General features: G+C 37.3%; 4 protein-coding genes, 1 non-coding gene and 1 pseudogene across 8 annotated transcripts; 3 read left to right on the forward strand and 3 right to left on the reverse strand.

The window, feature by feature from the left end:
* Positions 1-427: 427 nt before the first annotated feature.
* Positions 428-2,618, reverse strand: LOC103332627 (uncharacterized). Its single transcript, XM_008235375.3, has 4 exons — positions 2,041-2,618; positions 860-1,881; positions 666-771; positions 428-526 (listed from the first exon to the last, which is right to left on the reverse strand). Exons 1-2 carry the CDS (start codon positions 2,355-2,357, stop codon positions 1,236-1,238), a joined length of 963 nt encoding a protein of 320 aa, XP_008233597.2. The 5' UTR covers positions 2,358-2,618; the 3' UTR covers positions 428-526; positions 666-771; positions 860-1,235.
* Positions 2,619-3,439: 821 nt separating this feature from the next.
* On the reverse strand, positions 3,440-3,878 carry LOC148917430 (ATP synthase small subunit 6, mitochondrial pseudogene; annotated as a pseudogene).
* Positions 3,879-5,240: 1,362 nt separating this feature from the next.
* LOC103332628 (ATP synthase small subunit 6, mitochondrial-like) lies at positions 5,241-7,266 on the forward strand. The gene is made up of 3 exons (XM_008235376.3): positions 5,241-5,470; positions 5,597-5,639; positions 6,967-7,266. The coding sequence occupies exons 1-3, from the start codon at positions 5,350-5,352 to the stop codon at positions 6,968-6,970; spliced, it is 168 nt and encodes a 55-aa protein (XP_008233598.1). The 5' UTR covers positions 5,241-5,349; the 3' UTR covers positions 6,971-7,266.
* Positions 7,267-8,015: 749 nt separating this feature from the next.
* Positions 8,016-8,088, forward strand: TRNAK-UUU (transfer RNA lysine (anticodon UUU)). Its single transcript has one exon. It is a non-coding gene; the product is annotated as a tRNA-Lys (tRNA).
* Positions 8,089-8,175: 87 nt separating this feature from the next.
* On the forward strand, positions 8,176-12,933 carry OVA1 (methionyl-tRNA synthetase / methionine-tRNA ligase / MetRS (cpMetRS)). The gene is made up of 11 exons (XM_008235377.2): positions 8,176-8,760; positions 8,875-9,024; positions 9,397-9,564; positions 9,848-9,972; positions 10,282-10,375; positions 10,565-10,663; positions 11,299-11,479; positions 11,585-11,700; positions 11,945-12,100; positions 12,351-12,479; positions 12,566-12,933. The coding sequence occupies exons 1-11, from the start codon at positions 8,335-8,337 to the stop codon at positions 12,728-12,730; spliced, it is 1,809 nt and encodes a 602-aa protein (XP_008233599.2). The 5' UTR covers positions 8,176-8,334; the 3' UTR covers positions 12,731-12,933.
* Positions 12,934-13,077: 144 nt separating this feature from the next.
* Positions 13,078-16,820, reverse strand: LOC103332630 (UDP-glucuronic acid decarboxylase 5-like). Of its 4 annotated transcripts, none has more exons than XM_089051650.1 (14): positions 16,592-16,813; positions 16,154-16,186; positions 15,812-15,903; positions 15,576-15,662; positions 15,385-15,472; positions 15,040-15,131; positions 14,825-14,889; positions 14,654-14,742; positions 14,297-14,374; positions 14,084-14,177; positions 13,896-13,962; positions 13,733-13,796; positions 13,601-13,641; positions 13,078-13,472 (listed from the first exon to the last, which is right to left on the reverse strand). In XM_089051650.1, the coding sequence occupies exons 3-14, from the start codon at positions 15,890-15,892 to the stop codon at positions 13,287-13,289; spliced, it is 1,032 nt and encodes a 343-aa protein (XP_088907776.1). In that variant the 5' UTR covers positions 15,893-15,903; positions 16,154-16,186; positions 16,592-16,813; the 3' UTR covers positions 13,078-13,286. The 4 variants fall into 4 exon arrangements, with proteins under 4 accessions (XP_088907776.1, XP_016650038.1, XP_008233600.1 ...); XM_016794552.2 differs by having other exon boundaries at positions 16,587-16,743; XM_008235378.3 differs by lacking the exon at positions 16,154-16,186 and having other exon boundaries at positions 16,587-16,820.
* Between the last annotated feature and the right edge of the window lie 362 nt (positions 16,821-17,182).

Below are 17,182 nucleotides of genomic sequence, written 5' to 3' on the forward strand. Positions count from 1 at the left end.
CAATAAATTGCTTATCAAAATTGCTTTGAACACCCAAACAAAACAGTAAAAATGCCAGTATCAATAAATTCAAATTTAAGAATATGTAACATACAGGTGAATTAAATGGTAGCAAACAATGGAGAGTGAATATGTAACAAAGAGATATAAAACCTCCTGTAGCCTCAACATAGCCGAACAATGGAGAGAGAATTCACATATCCATTGTTCCAAGCAAGAATCTTTGAAAATAATTAAACGTGACCAAAGCGTGATAATTTTATATAGTAAACAAGGAACATTAATTCAATATCCTAAACAAAAACAAATACAAAATAGCCAATAATGGCCTAGATGACAGTAATTAAAATTACTCAATAAACTGTAATCACTACTTCCATCCACTTTTTTTTTATAAAAGAAGCAAAAATAAAAAAATTCCGAATCCAATACATTTTGCAGTCTTTGGGTTTTTTTCTGATTCATTTTTCATGCTACATGGAGGCTTTCTCATGCTGTTTAGCAGCTATTTCGTGCTTGCTTCTTCCTGCAAAACTCAATTATATTATGATAAATTAGACTCGAAGGCTAATAAAAACAATTATAGACATGCAAACAATTCAGTCTCTATTGATTCATGGTCATTAAACAAATAAAATAATTTCATGTAAACACATTCCTTTTACCTCCCACATAAAAGAACTCTCATCCAGAATGATTTCATCTTCTTGTTTTGGCTTCTTCGTGCTAGCTGCACTCTCTGCTTCTACGGGTTCATAATCCTCGCACTCTCTGAGAGTCATAATCATCATAAACAACAAAATTCAATGTACAAATTAATGTTATTGATGAAAATACGAGAAATGTGAAGAAAACTTACGGAGTAAAGCAGAACTTAAGGCTGAACCAATTACGGGCTTCAATATCCATAGGAAGAATTGTTGAATGTAAGGTCTCAATTATGTGTCTTCTTCCTTGAACAATTTGAAACGTGGTGATACAAACATGTTGAACCTCATCACATTCTTTGTTAGTGGCAGTCTTAACATGAACAAAGTCTTGGTTCCCTAGATGAACCAAATAGGCAGTCACAAGTTCACCAAATTGCAATGGCGGAACAGCAATCTCAAGGTCGTTCAATTTAAACAGTTGGACTAGTGAATATGTAGTACCACCGTTGTCATCTTCTTTCCTTTTCAAGGAGTATGCTATAATCTCCTCCCCATTAGACAAATTTAAGGCATAGATAGTCTCGCCTACAACCACAGCCCTCCCTCGAAAGGAGTATAAGTCTCAACTTCCACTCGTATCCAATCCTTTCTAGCCACGTGAAAAGCAACGACATCAAAGTTTCGATGCAAGTCAGACAATGTATACAAAATAAGGCCATAACAAACAGCATAACCAGTTACCCTCATGGTATATCCATAAGAAAATGGAAACAAAGGCATTCGCACCCAATCCTTCTTATCAAGATCGTATTTCCCAAAACCTAGACACCGACTTGGTTCCGAGGGCGATTTGCCTTCAAGAAAATAAAGTGTGCCATATGCCGAAACAAATGTTCCACGCGGCTTAAACTGTACGGTAGACTCTGTCAAGGGATCTAAATTCCCAGTTTTTGTATCAAAGATAAACCCTCCAAATGACCTAAGGCAAAGTTGATCCGAACCCTCCTCTGTAAAAACATATAGTTGGGAGCGATCGAAAATCCTTGCACCCCGAACGTTAAAACTGCTGAACTTGGCTACAGGTCGAGGTGTTCCCATATCCTTAAGTTCTCCTCCGAAATTGAATTTAATTTCATATAAGGCACCAGTGTACTTGCCCCTAACGAAATTTACCATTAAAAACACAGATCTTTCTTGCCCTTGATTCACCGTCATCCCCTCCATGGGCAAGCTGGATAGAGAAGAGAGATATTAATAAATGAAGGAAGGCCAAAATTTTATAAAATAAAATAAAAATAAAAAAAACTGCAATGCGAATCAAGAACATCAACAATTTTACAGAGAAACAAAAATTAAGAATATGAAATCCACTAGTATGCTATGCACTGACCTTGGGTAAGGATGAACGTCTCCATGTTTGCAACTGCCGGCCCTACTGGGGCGTAGTAGGCAAAGCTCTTTCGATATTAATTTCTTCAAATCGAGCAGGGCCAAATGCGTGGGTAGATATTTCTCGTTCTCCCCCAGTTCGCCCTGATAATTCTCCATCTCCCATATCCGGGCCAGTTCGCCCAAAGACTTCTCCATCTCCCATATCTTGTGCAGAGATTTCTTGATCTTTGATGTCTTGGCCAAGAGCTCATCCTGGCGTGAAGCCATCATCAAGGCATGGTCTTGACCCGAGGTGAAATCAACAGCGGCGGCCATGGTATTGGAATGCTAAATTGAGGCAAAAGGGAATTTAGGGTTTAGGGATGCCGCGGCAAAAGGGAGTTTTATTATGGTTGGTTGTGGGTATGAAATATATGCTGAAGGTTGGAATATTCAAGAGATGAATTTGCTTTCATTCATCCGTGAAGTGATGTATGTATTATACAACTTCCTAATTAATCTTGATAGGAACAGGAAACTTATAATTGTCTTCTTTCTTATTTTGTTGAAAGAAAACAGGAAAGTTATAATTGTTTTTTTTTTTTTAAAGGGAAATATGATGAAAACTTAGCTGTTTTTGAATATGCGTATGGTATATATATATACCACTTACTTTTCTAATTTAGTATTCTATTTAGTTTCCCGTTTAAAAATTCCTAGTGTTACCTGTTTGTTTCTTTTCTTACCCTTTCTATGATTTTTTTTTTTTTTTTTGGGTTTGCTGGTGAGATTGGGTTTTAGAGCCAATTGAGGAAGTGGTTTAGTTCAAAGCCCTATATAATTTACCTTCTTTGATTTTATTGCTTCACTCTCGTTAATCAAAGGTGCTGGTGGACTGGATCTCTCTTTGACTCCATCGTTTTTGCTTCATTGTCCAAGATAATCAAAGGTTACATTATGCTTTCTCGGTTAAATTTTAGTTTTTTGTTTGTTTGCTGGCTGATTAGAAGGATTAAATGTTTGTTTGTGTGGTTCATGGTGTTATTTTATTTTTTGTGTTGTAACATTTTGGTACATCAAAGATGGTGAAGACACAAGTTAAAAGCCTTTACTTTTTATGACATTATGCTTAAGAAGGTTCTGTACTATAGGTCGTCTTTGCATATCCTATCTGCTGCTTCTGAATATAACGAACTTCCTGTGCGGCATAACTAGGTAATTAGTATACGATTGGCGCTTTTTTTGGATTCATAATGAGGCACACACTTGAGTGACTAGATCTATTAACCGTGGATTCTGAAAATGGAGACAATTAACACACTTGACCTATAACAACTAGCTTGTGAGCGAAGTGGTATCAGTCAGTCAGTCCTATTTACTATTAAGAAGAGGCATATAAAACATACAATATATAATGTTCATATTATATTATATATATCGCAGTCATATGGAATCATTCTTCCTCCATACAAATTCGCAGTCATATGCCTCTGCACGAACGGAGAATTCTTAGCGTCCTCCTCTGCAAAATTTATGGCATCCCCGATACAATCAAAAGAAAACACAGCTTACTGATATCTTGTGTGCGTATGTAAATATGTGTACATAATCAGAGAGAGAGAGAGAGAGAGAGAGAGAGAGAAAGGGAGAGGGCTAGAGTACCAGTGAGACCGAGAGAAAAGTAGGTAATGAGAGTGCCGGTGATGGCAAAACCGACCAGGAAAGGCCAATTTAGGTTCCACTCACGCTTGAAGAAGACGGGCCATGGATCGAACTTTCGCATGATTGATTTTCTCTTCTTTCCTCTCTAACCAAACGGACGGGAAATGGTGAAACGCTACCTTGGCTTGCTAAGGTTTGTTTTGGTGCGAAGCGAAGCGGTCGTCGGGAGAGGGCCGAAATGACTCTTATATCGTCATAGCTGGTTTTTTTTTTGGGTGTTTTTGTTTCACACACTCAGAAAATATTTAAAGCGTATAGCCGCACGGCTATACCGGTAATTTTTTCAATAATAAAAATAGTATAGCCAGCGTATAGCCGCTCGGCTATACCGTTTTTAAACGTGGCGAAGCGGGCGTCATGCGGGTCCGCTTTTTTTTGTTTATAAATGTTTTTAAAAAGTGTATAGCCGCTCGGCTATACTTGGGATATTTTTGTTTTGAAAAATAATAGCCGCGGCGTGACTGGGTGTATTTTTTACAAATAGTATAGCCGTGCGGCTATACACTTGAGATACTATTAGCCCCCTAATCTTTACATTCCCAGTTACTAATCGCTCACCTTTACAGACCATAAAATATTGGTGTCTTTTCCAGGTTTCCCGACATCCTCGCCAATTTTATATTCCAGAATATCCAACACCATGGAGGCAACAGGAATGCAAATGCCAGTGGAAGAGGAGAGATGATTCAGCCATTGAATGCATTTGATTCTTAAAGGCAAATATCTGGGTCCAGAAAACAAGACACCCACTCCATTTATAATCTGAATGATCGTAAAGAGCAATGGATGAAGATCATAATCAGGTATGTTGGCTGATATAAAAATAACCCATAGATCAATGCAACTCGTGTACTTGCCAACCGCATATCTTCTTGACCGCTTCCTTGCCATAGAAAATGAGGCAGAATTTCAGGGAAAATATCACTGGTAAATTTTAAATACCATAATTTCTTGTAAAGTACACACTCCCACACACACATAAACCAACTTGAAATAGCAAAAAAAATTATCTGCCTGAACTGAATTTAAGGAAACAAGCAGCCAAGAGGATTGTACTAATGGTGGCAATACCTTCTTCTATGTCAAAAAACCCTGCTTCAATATCTTAGCAAGTTGCAGGATCGACACCGATGCTTTTTGCAGATCTGCAGAGCATAGCTCCACAAAGGAGTTTCTTAGAAATTGTATGTGTTGAAATAGAACAGGCTCCAAAATTTGGCAATGACCAATAAAGGATTTATATGTATTAACAAAGCGGATTCAAAGCCACCGGCTATACTCTTTAAATATATCAGAACATTTTTACAGTATAGCCGCACGGCGATACTTCTCAGTTATATTCGAATATTTCTAAAGTATAGCTGTGCTCCTTAAATATACTCGAATATTTTAACAGTATAGCCGCTCGGCTGTACGCTAAATATATTAGAATATTTTAATAGTATAGCCGTGTGGCGATACCCAGCTATGAGGATATTAGAATCATTTCGGCCCTCTCCCGACGACCCTCGCTTCGCTTCGCACCGAAACAAACGCTCGCAAGCCAAGGTAGCGTTTCACCACTTCCCGTCCGTTTGGTTAGAGAGAAAAGAAGAGAAAATCAAAGATGCGAAAGTTCGATCCATGGCCCGTCTTCTTCAAGCGTGAGTGGAACCGAAATTGGCCTTTCCTGGTCGGTTTCGCCATCACCGGTACTCTCATCACCAAGTTTTCTCTCGGTCTCACTGGTACTCTAGCCCTCTCCCTTCCTCTCTCTCTCTCTCTGATTATGTACACATATTTACATACGCACACAAGATATCAGTAAGCTGTGTTTTGTTTTGATTGTTTCGGGGATGCCATAAATTTTGCAGAGGAGGACGCTAAGAATTCTCAGTTCGTGCAGAGGCATAAGAAGTACGCCTCTCAAACCCCAATCTCTTAATAAATTAAATTTCAACCCTATTTTGATTTATTATTCTTAATTTCTCAACCAGTAATGGATCCAAAATCCGATGCTCACTGCTAGTTAATTTTGTACCCATTTCCTTAATTGCTTGTAAATATGCATTTTTTATGTGAGTCCCTTCTTTAACAAAGAAGAAATGTGATTAATTAGTGATAGGGTTTGAGTTGCTGAAAAGACATCGTTTTTTGGTCAGTGTTGATATTTGGTGCTCTTGTCTTGGGCCATATATGGAAATTGGATCTAGGTACTTGTTACTATGTATCTTACATCCAGTTCTAAGGTGTTTCAGTGAGCCATCCATGATGAAGAGACATAGTTATCTTTGCCTCAAATTTGTTTCAAAGTCTTTTAAATGAATTCAGGCTTACATTTGGTCGAGTTACATAATCAGCAGTCACTGATGATTTCTATGAACTATTCGCATTTCCGTTTAGTTGATTACTCTGTTCGTAGTTGTTAATGTCTGCCCAAGTTTTGAAAAAGTTTTTATGATTTCCATCATAACAAAAGCATGAAATCAAGTTTTATTTGAGCTCTTGTTTGAAATAGTTTCCTACCCCCTCTTATCCCACACTCTCTCATCTTTCCCGTATGTTTCATAGAGTGTTGAAACAATGAGTCGTAGTAAGATAGTTCCCATGAAGGCCTAACATATTGGAAAACAAGTGCTGAAACTATAGGTGTAAAGTGTGTTGCGAGTCAACAATGTCTGAGGCCTGTCATCATTGTTCATCGTGTCACTTATCTATGACTAACAGTGATCTCTGATACCTTGCAAGTGAAAATCCACAAATGGTTGTTATGTTAGAAAATTACTATCTCCACACGGCCTTCAAACGGTATATTTTTGTTCAATCCACTGCAGTGAAGTGAGGATTAATGAGTACAGTGCTATATATGGTTCGGTAGTCAATAATATGTATTGACACCATCTGCTGATTAACCTATTAATGAAAACTTGAAACAAATGAACAAATTGGCTAAGCTGCTTACACGGTTCACTGCCGATCACGATACATTACCAGTTAATTCTAGTTTTGAAAATCCATATGGGTAAGAAACCTACATGTGCAAGCGAGATGCCTTCGTAGGAATCTGAGTCGAGATTTTTCTTGTCATAATTATTTCATACCAGCTGACTATAGTGAAGTAAAGCTTGCATATATGCTATAGTTTTTGTATTCCACCAATAATGATGGGCAGAGTGCTGTTTTTCTATATGTGCGTACCCAAGGTGTTCAATTTATTGATAGTCGATATTTGTTGTGGTTTTAGGTGAAGGCGCAAATGTTTTGCACCCAATCTAGATCAGCTTCAGTCGGCCAGAAGTGGAAGGGCTTTTAATAAATGTTTTTATCTTGGTTCTTTTCAACCTTGTGGTTCAAGATGATGTAGACGCATGGTGATTGGTAGAAGACTATGATACATATGTTCTAAATGAAAACTTTCAATTTGTTCAATGTATGCTGCTGCTTTTGACAGATTGAAATGCAGTCTTTAGGGCTGACTTAAAAACCTATATCATGTGACCACGATTCACGAATGTCGCTAAATGTCAGAGATGTTTGATAATAAGTTCGCTTTTCTACAATGATGATTCTATTTCACTGGATTTGCTCGATTTTGGTTAAGAAGTACGGTTTTGAAAATCACACTTAGATTATAAGCACGACCTTAGAATGGATGTTGATGAATTCTAATTCTCAACTTTGAGCTTAGATAATCAATTCTTCACAAATTTCATTTGAGTAATGTTAGAGATAACTTATTACACAAATTTTTGGATATCAACTGATGCGACAATGGTACATTTGTTTTCATTATGAGCCCTTTCGGATACTATTTATTCACAACAAATAAGAAGTTGCTACATCAGTAATCTTATTATTTTTGGTTCGACCAATTATTTTCACTTATTCAAGTTGGTTTGATTTCCCAGAGGAATACCTTTGGACAAGACGAGAAAATGAAAAAGGAAACACAAAAAAGAAAATAAAAAAAGAATAAGGTTTTTGGATGTTATTAAACTAATAATTTCAATTGGTGGGAACCTAAAACGGGATTGAAATTACCCAAAAATTCATAAATAATGTTTAACTACTAAGCCAACGAGGTTTAGTCTAGTGAAAAAGGGCTTTGACTCGCAGACTAGAGGTCTCAGGTTCGAACTTCCATGACATCATAGTTTTGTGTGTGTGTGTGTGTGAGAGAAATCCTCTACCTCTGTAATTTAGACTCGCTTGTACTCAAAAAAATGTTTAACTGCTAAAGGTCAAAATGCTTAAGCGATCCAATTACTGTAGAAATTGCAATTACGCACAACAGCCGTCTTAGCTCAGCTGGTAGAGCGCATGGCTTTTAACCATGTGGTCGTGGGTTCGATTCCCACAGACGGTGTCTTTTTCAATTTCGTATATCTTAATTATAATTTGAATATTAATCAATAAATCAATTTTATTTTTATTTATAAATGTCAAGATGAGCCATGGCTGACGATGGTCTCTGATTATCGTTGTGGTTTGCTTATCATTTTACTTCCCCTCTTTAATCTTATCCACCTGTAACTCCAAAACCCAAGCTTTGGCCATGAACTGAGCCCACCTCACCCCAATAAACCAACCCTTTGATACTTTTCGCTCAAAAATGGCGGCAGCAGCAGCGAGAATAAACTTCTTCTTAAACCCCATAAATCCCCTCAACTCCAAAGCCACCACCCATCTCAGGACCCGCCTCCACTTTCAGCCATCAAGAAGAAGACCCAGAGCTACGTCGTTTTGCACGCGTGCCTCGGCTACTCCCCTCCACGACGAAGCCGCCGCCAGTGACCCTTTTGTCCTCACCACTCCACTTTATTACGTGAATGCCCCTCCTCATTTGGGCAGCGCTTACACCACCATCGCTGCCGATGCCATTGCTCGCTTTCAGAGGCTGTTGGGTAAGAAGGTCATCTTCATCACTGGCACTGATGAGCATGGTGAAAAGATTGCCACTGCAGCTGCTGATAGTGGCTCCACACCAGCTCAACACTGTGACATCATTTCACAGTCTTACATATCACTCTGGAAAAACGTATTTTCTTTTACCCGCCTTTCGAAATTTACTATTTTGTTCAATTGATTGTTCAAATTGCTCTTATTTTCACTTTTATTGACTTAAATTTTTTGGGTTATTTGGTGATTGCAGTTAGATATAGCTTATGACAAATTCATTCGAACAACTGATCCCAAGCATGAAGCAATTGTGAAGGAGTTTTACTCAAGGGTTCTTGCCAATGGAGACATTTACAGGGCTGACTATGAGGGACTTTATTGTGTCAATTGTGAGGAGTATAAGGTGCCCTCTTATTCCATTCAAACTTGTATTTCTGGTTGTATGCTTTTTAGTTTTGGATAACCCTCTCAACTCTATTTGAATAACTTAAGCTTATTCCTTATGAAACTTTCTTTTTAGATGGATTTATTATATTACTTGTATTGATGACATAATATATCCTTGTGTTAGTTTTGATTCTGGAACATTGCCCTGGGTAATTTAAAGAAGTTGACTTGATTGCTTGTTGAGTGGGGATTATGTTGCTGCTCCTTTCCGTTTAATATATGTTGTTTGAATACAATGTCTTCATATCTACTGAGCTATTTTTCTGGAGTAGCTTGTGTTGTATACTTAATAATTGGTCTCATATCATTAATTCTAAATATTGCACAGGATGAGAAAGAACTGCTTGATAACAACTGTTGCCCTACGCACCTAAAGCCATGTGTTGCACGGAAAGAGGATAATTACTTCTTTGCATTGTCCAAGTATCAAAAGTCGTTGGAAGAAACTTTGGCAAAAAATCCGAATTTTGTACAGCCTTCATTCCGTCTTAATGAGGTTAGATATAAAGTACATTGGTTTATGTAACTTAAAGTTGTTTCTTTATATATGAAATTACAAATGTAATGTGTAGTACTTACCCTACAAGCCAATTGAGATTTCTACTGCCTGGGTTGCCAATGATCGTTTCTTTATTTGTTCTCACACTTCATCTTGTTAGTGCATATAGAGTTATATTTGATTAATTGGGGAGTGTGAAAAACGAAAATTGGAGGGCTGATAATATTATTCTTTCTATAATTTTATAAGTAACTAAAACAGGTTTTTCCTTTTCCTCAAGGTTCAAAGTTGGATTAGAAGTGGCCTAAGAGACTTTTCCATTTCTCGAGCATTAGTGGATTGGGGCATCCCTGTTCCTAATGATAGCAAGCAAACAATATATGTTTGGTTTGATGCTTTACTGGGGTAAAGTTCTTTCTCCCTCCCATTCCTCTTCCCCTATGTAACTCATAGTCATGTTGTTTCTGAAGCTGTGAGTACCTACTCAATATAGTGTGGTTTCATTATGTCATATATAAGTCCAAACATATGGCTGACATAGACTAATAAATAAGTTTTCAGACAACTTTTATAAAAAATAGATAGAAGATTAATTGTGAATCTGCTTTCTTTTAGCACTAGATGTTTCTTTACTTCTGGTTTCTCTATTTCTTTTGGTAGATGCTTACGGGAGATTATTTATGTGATGTATATGTTCCAAAATATTGTTAACAGTTATATATCAGCCCTATCTGAAGATACGGAGCAACCTGATTTGGAAAGAGCCGTTTCATCAGGGTGGCCTGCCTCGCTACACTTGATTGGCAAGGTATGGTGACTTCCATACTTTGTACATTAACTTTTTTCAGTTCACAAGTATATTCCTTTTAATAAGCTATCCTATTAAGTTATATTAAATCAAACTTCCAATGTCAAAGCATGACAGAGGAGGGGGATATAACCGGGGATATATAATAGAATTCTGTATGATAGTTGATGTTTCCTTATTCTTCTGTAGGATATTTTACGTTTCCATGCAGTCTACTGGCCAGCTATGCTGATGTCTGCTGGACTAGGCCTTCCTAAGATGGTGTTTGGCCATGGATTCTTGACAAAGGTATTTGAGCTATTTGAGCGTAGTATATATGATTGTTTCTTCTGGGAATAGATGTACCTGTAACTCCCTCGTGATTGAATTCCTCATAGACAGAGCTTTTGGTATTGGAATCCTAGATGAATTCTCAGTCCTGTAAACTTTGAGTAATGATCATGTCGACTGGAGTTTCTGATCCATTGTTAGGCATTGCAGCAGGTGTTCATTTAGCTATGTGTAACATTGTCTTTTGTGTCCAATATGAGAGATGCCACATGAAATTATAATGGTCTCTTTCAAAATTAATTGTAGATAGAAAGTTGATGTTACTAAATGGGGGTAAGTTGACACATTGTGATATGGATGTCATTTGTATGTTAAAATGACAAAACTCATGGTAATCCGAACTGTTGTTCATAGATTTTGTTCAGTCCTATTGATTATATATTTATAGCCTTAGCTACATGCACTCCGTTCCACTCATGAACTCTATATTTAAAATTGCTGAGTTGAAGTGTACCTCTCTGCAAAGAGAGATCATTGATGCTCATACAACTTAAAACGAAAACAGTACTGCGAGTAGTAGGCATTTTGAGTTTTCATCTCATGTATGTAATTTCATTTCATGCAGCAATGCTTTTTTATTTTTAAAATTATAGGATGGCATGAAGATGGGGAAGTCGCTGGGCAATACAATTGAACCAAATGATTTGGTTCATAAATTCGGGTCTGATGCGGTCAGGTACTTCTTCCTCAGGGAGGTGGAATTTGGAAATGACGGGGACTATTCGGAAGATCGTTTCATCAATATTGTCAATGCTCATCTTGCCAATTCAATTGGTATCTCTACACTGCGTCTCATTAGTATTCTTTGTTGGTTAATGAATGATAGTTTCTTTCCTATTTTATTCTCTTTGGAGCACTGAAGTTGTCTCTGCTTTGCAGGAAATCTGCTTAACCGTACTCTGGGACTTCTTAAGAAGAACTGCCAATCAACTTTGGTGGTTGATTCAAGTATTGCAGCTGAAGGAATTACATATAAGGACACTGTGGAGAAGTTGGTAAAGTTTTCATTATATTTCGAACATTATCAGGTTTCCCAAGCATGTTAAATTAGTTTCAGCCAAAAAAAATAGCATGTCAAATTAGTGGAATCACTTGATGTTTGAGGTGGCTTATGTTTGCAAGCCATGGAGACCCTTTTGCAATTGTGATTCATTTTTTGGTTCCTGGGACATCAAAATCCTGTATGCAACTGTTGCAACCTTTGACCTAGTTGTCCCAACACTTTCCGTACTTTTATAGGTGGAAAAAGCTCGGGTTCAGTATGGAAACCTCTCGCTATCATCAGCTTGTGAGGCTGTGCTAGAGATCAGCAATGCTGGAAATTTATACATGGATGAGCACGCACCATGGTCTCTTTTTAAGCAAGGGGGTGCTGCTTCTGAAGCCGCTGCAAAGGTTAGCATTACATAGATAAGTATGTGTCGGGTTGTCTGTTCGTGTGGTTTTGTATTTGCTTATTTCCTTCAATAAGGTCATTGGCCTGTTTTGCTTCAACACTCATTTCACCAACCGTTAAAGGAGGTCAAGTCTGGACCCGAAATGTAGGTCAAATAATGAACACATATATAGATTGGACTTGAGTACATTGTAATTGATGGCCAATGTATAAATTCAGTTTGATGAAAATCTTGTGTTTTTGGAGCAGGACCTTGTGATAATATTAGAAGCAATGAGGATTATAGCAGTTGCATTATCACCCGTCACGCCGAGTTTATCTTGGAGAATATATGGACAGCTTGGCTACTCAAAGGAACAGTTTGATGCTGCTACCTGGGTATCTCTCTGACACTTTTATAAATGTATTTTGTCTGGTTTCCAAACACTTTTTTTTATAAACTAACATGTGCCTTTGCACTGTAGAGCGACACCAAGTGGGGTGGCCTAAAGAGTGGTCAGGTCATGGCGCAACCTAAACCAATCTTTGCAAGGATTGAAACAACAGAAGAGCAAAATGGGGTTGAAGCACCTAAAAAGGCAGTCATGAAGGACAAGCTACCTCAAGCCAAACGGGTGGTGGAAGCGTAAAGATTCAATACTTGAAATGTCTTCTCTACCCCTCATGCCATTTTCCATTTTTCTCTTAAAAATCGTATAGGTTCATATCATAGATTGCTTTGCAACGTCTTTTATTAAGGATTACAATAATTTTGTGTAATGGTAATGACCAAATCATTTTTTTCAAATAAATCATCTTGTGAGGTGGGCACCCACGTACCCATTTGGTATTACGCAAATGGGTATTAACTGTACCCGCGCAGAAACGGGTACCCGACAGAAGCGAAGTGAAGTTTTACTCATTGGCGTTTGTGTATATATATCAACTCTTCATAACAAGACAGGAACCAATCTCAGTAGAGGAAGGAAGCTAAATGTTATAAAAGAAGGAAGCTTGTTGATATAAACTCAAATACCGTTCAAATCGTTTCAAGTAAAACCATCACAAAACAAAAATAGTAAACACCATTTATTCTTCTACTTGAGAAGGATAAGAAATGAAGATGTATCGCACAGTGAAGGCAAGCAAATATACAAAAATGCACCACCACCCTCACATTCTATGCTACTCCCCTCACTCGTTTTTTCACTTGTTTTTGGGGACACCAAGTCTTGTGCGGAAATCATCCTCCATGAGGGGAAGACCATCGCGCAACTTAACCTTCGGTTCCCATCCCAGCAGGTCCTTTGCTTTTGTGATGTCAGGCTTCCTCTGGCGAGGATCATCCGGCGTGTTCTCAACCATTATAATCTCTACCTTAGGATTGATGAGCTGCAAGTCACATGATCAAGAAATTAGTTACCCTTTTACACTTCATGGTGATGTTGAGGTGGTGAGAAGAATTGCAATTAATCGGCACGCCTTGCTGAAAAAAACAAAGAAAACGTACAAAAACCTACCTCCTTCACATTCTCGGCAAGCTCAATCATTGTAAATTCACCTGAAAATAGAAGTGTGTTAATATTGTCCATGAAATAATACTACAAAGCTAAATTAATTCCCTGTTAACCACACAGGCTTTGTATGATAACCTGGATTCCCAATGTTGATCGGTCCAGTGTTGTCTCCTTGCATAAGTCGAATAAGGCCATCAACCTTGAGCATTAAAATGTATGATTAATTTGTATAAACACCTGATGAAGACCTTTTATTTTTCCACGCGAACATGAATCAAAATAATAAAATCGTGCTTACCATGTCAGACACATAACAGAAACTCCGCGTTTGTGTCCCAGGAGCTTGAACAGTCAAGGGATCATCACTACAGAAATGGGCAACAAATATTTTAGCATTACATGGGTGGGGCAAGCAAAGTGAAAACTGCACTGGTTGTACGCCTCTAATAGGTGTACAGAACCAAACTAAGGCTTAGTAGAACTTACCGGATAGCTTGGGCTATGAAATTACTGACAACACGACCATCATCAATATTCATGCGAGGTCCGTAAGTGTTGAAAATCCTAGCAATCCGTATCTCTGTGAAGGACCGTTATTAAGCAAGAGAAAACAAAGAACAGCAATTTGAAGGAATACAAAAGCAATTAATATGTGCCTGTGATGAGCATTGAAAGAAGAAGAAAGGAAAGGAGAGGTACCTATCCCATGCTGCCTGTGATAATCAAACATCAATGTTTCAGCAACTCGCTTTCCCTCATCATAGCAACTCCTAACTCCTGTTTTATGTTTTCAAACACAAAACCAATTAATATGTGCCACAAGTTGGTGCAATTGACATTTTCACTATGAAAGTTTTTTTAAAATTTGTACGCATGAAAATGAAAAACCATACATCGCATTATGGCACGGTATAAATTGGAATGCAATGAAAGAAAGGTTTTAAGAGATAATAGAGCATATTATTCTTTGCCTCAGAAAGACAATATATACTCTACCCCAGAGATCAAAGGTAATGCAAATGTATTTGTTGTCAGTAGCTAGGATGAAACGCATACCAATTGGATTCACATTTCCCCAATAGCTCTCAGTCTGGGGGTGAATAAGAGGATCTCCATACACCTCCGAAGTAGATGTAAGCAAAATCCTGAATGAATTTCAGACCATGAGAAACGAACAAGATATCCACAGATGGCTATATCAAATAAGACAGAACGAGATTATCAAACCTTGCTCCAACTCGCTTGGCAAGTCCCAGCATGTTCAATGTACCAATGACATTTGTCTTTATTGTCTGTTACACAAGAAATGATCACATAAGACAATTATTCCACCTCCAATAATATTGGTACACATGGTTGCTGGATGCTTGTGAGAAAACAGCTTAACACTATATTCAACTCTTCACTGTTCTCAAATAAACATCAAATATTCATAGACGCACCTTTACAGGATTGTACTTGTAGAAGATTGGAGAAGCAGGGCAGGCAAGATGGTATATTTGGTCAACCTCAATTAGCAGAGGCTCTGTGACATCTGCATGAAGGAAAAATAATATTACCAAACAAAGTAAAGATATTTACCACTTGAAAATTTGCTTATACATCTGCAATAGGATATTGTTTAAGAAGATAATGGGGATATAAAACTACATATACAATCTCCACACACGCACACAAGAATCTTCATTTTTTCTTCTTCTTTGTACTGAATACACAGAAGCATCTTTAAAGTACAAGGTATTCTCTAATAAAGGGTCCACCCAACATGACCTATTAAAAAGACATACCATGACGAATAAGTTCAAATCTTGGATGACCAATCCATTTCTTCAGGTTGTCCTTTGAGCCAGTGAAGTAATTATCCGCAACAATCACCTGAAGAAAAGAAAAACAACACCAGGAAATACAAATATGTTGGTAAAGCATAAACACTTGGACATGTCAATTCTAATTCTTTTTATTATTAATAAAATTCTACCTCATTCTTTTCATTTTCCATCAATTTGTCCACTAGGTGAGAGCCAATGAATCCAGCTCCTCCAGTAACCAAAATTCTCATATTGGCCTGCCATCAGATGAATAAACATTTGAATATACATAAATTGCCACAAAAATATGGTGCAAAACAGCACACTAACGCGGTAGATCAGTAACTGACCAAACTGGTTTAAAAAGTTGAAAATAAAAATAATGCCACTTGGCCAGAGATGTTACCTGAAAGAACTTGGCATTTCTTAAAGGAGAGGGGTTTGGAGGTGGTTTTGGGGTGGCTTGCTGATCTCCATTTGTAGCCATTTGTTAAACTTCTGCACTCCAGACAATCAAAACTTCTACATTTTAGATCAAATACACCCACTACCAACACACAATCTCAGATTCCAAAATGAAATCAAACTTGACAGAAAATATAAAGACAAAACTTAACACTCAAAACACATCATTCAGCAGAAAAATTTACAAGAACCCAAATAACAACTATGAAAAACAGATGAAGAAAGCAAAGATCTTTTTTCTTTTTCAGATTATGAACTGAACAGCAAATCAAGTTCAGATCACCTGTCTGTTGAGAGCAATCCCCAATTCCCCAAGCTGTTAATGAGTGCAAGTGTGGTATGAGATAATGAGAGGGAGCATTTATATACAGAATGCATATGGGGTCAAATTGAATTTAAAAAAGAAATTTAAACTTTCGGAATCAAACAACCAAAAAAATAATAATAAATTAGTTTACTACCAAACTACCAACTAGAAGAGAGAGAGAGAGATGAACGATGCTTCAAAATCACGAAAATTAGGTAGTCATCAGAAGCTTCTCTACAACGAAACTAAAACCCCACACCACTATTATTTTCAGATCTGAAATCTAAATCTCACACAAACCCAACAATTTTTTTCAACCCAAAAACAAGAACAAGAAGAAAAAAGAAAAACAAATTGAGTAATTAAAAAAAATTAAAAAATGATGCTCGACATGGATATATATTAATACCTTACAGAAAATAAACAAAACTGGTGGTGCTTTCTCCTCTTTGCAGTGAAGGTGAAGGCTCAAAGGTGTGAAATTTCTAAGGTTTCCTACACAACATCGAACACGAACACAAACACATGTAAAATCCAAACATATATAATGTCCTTGTTTGAGATGTAACCGAAATTAACGGTGCTTCGAAGATTTGGAGTTTGCAGAAATCAGTGCATGACACGTCATCGCTTACTAGTTTCCGACTCTGCTCATCTCCAGTTGTTTTCTACTTCGTTCTGTTGAGTTACGGTGTGATAGTCCACACGATATGTGCGGTAGGCAGCCAATGAGGAACTGCCTTTCAAGAATAAATAAATTCTACTGCTCTCCCTTTTCCGTGAACTGGATATTTAAATCACTTTTTATTGTCTTATTCTGTTAAAAGGCTTGTTTTTCTAATTTATGTTGGCTTTCTATTTGAAAAGCTATCATTTTTCACTCACTTTTAAAAATAAAATAAAGTAAAATACAAATTTCAATGGATATATTTAACTTGGATTTTTTTAAATTATTTTTAAAGGTGGATTTTTTGTTATTTTATATTTTTTTTGAAAATTACTCTA

This window comes from Prunus mume, linkage group LG5 (genome assembly GCF_029339155.1).
Source record: "Prunus mume cultivar Tortuosa linkage group LG5, ASM2933915v1, whole genome shotgun sequence".
Lineage (NCBI taxonomy): Eukaryota > Viridiplantae > Streptophyta > Magnoliopsida > Rosales > Rosaceae > Prunus > Prunus mume.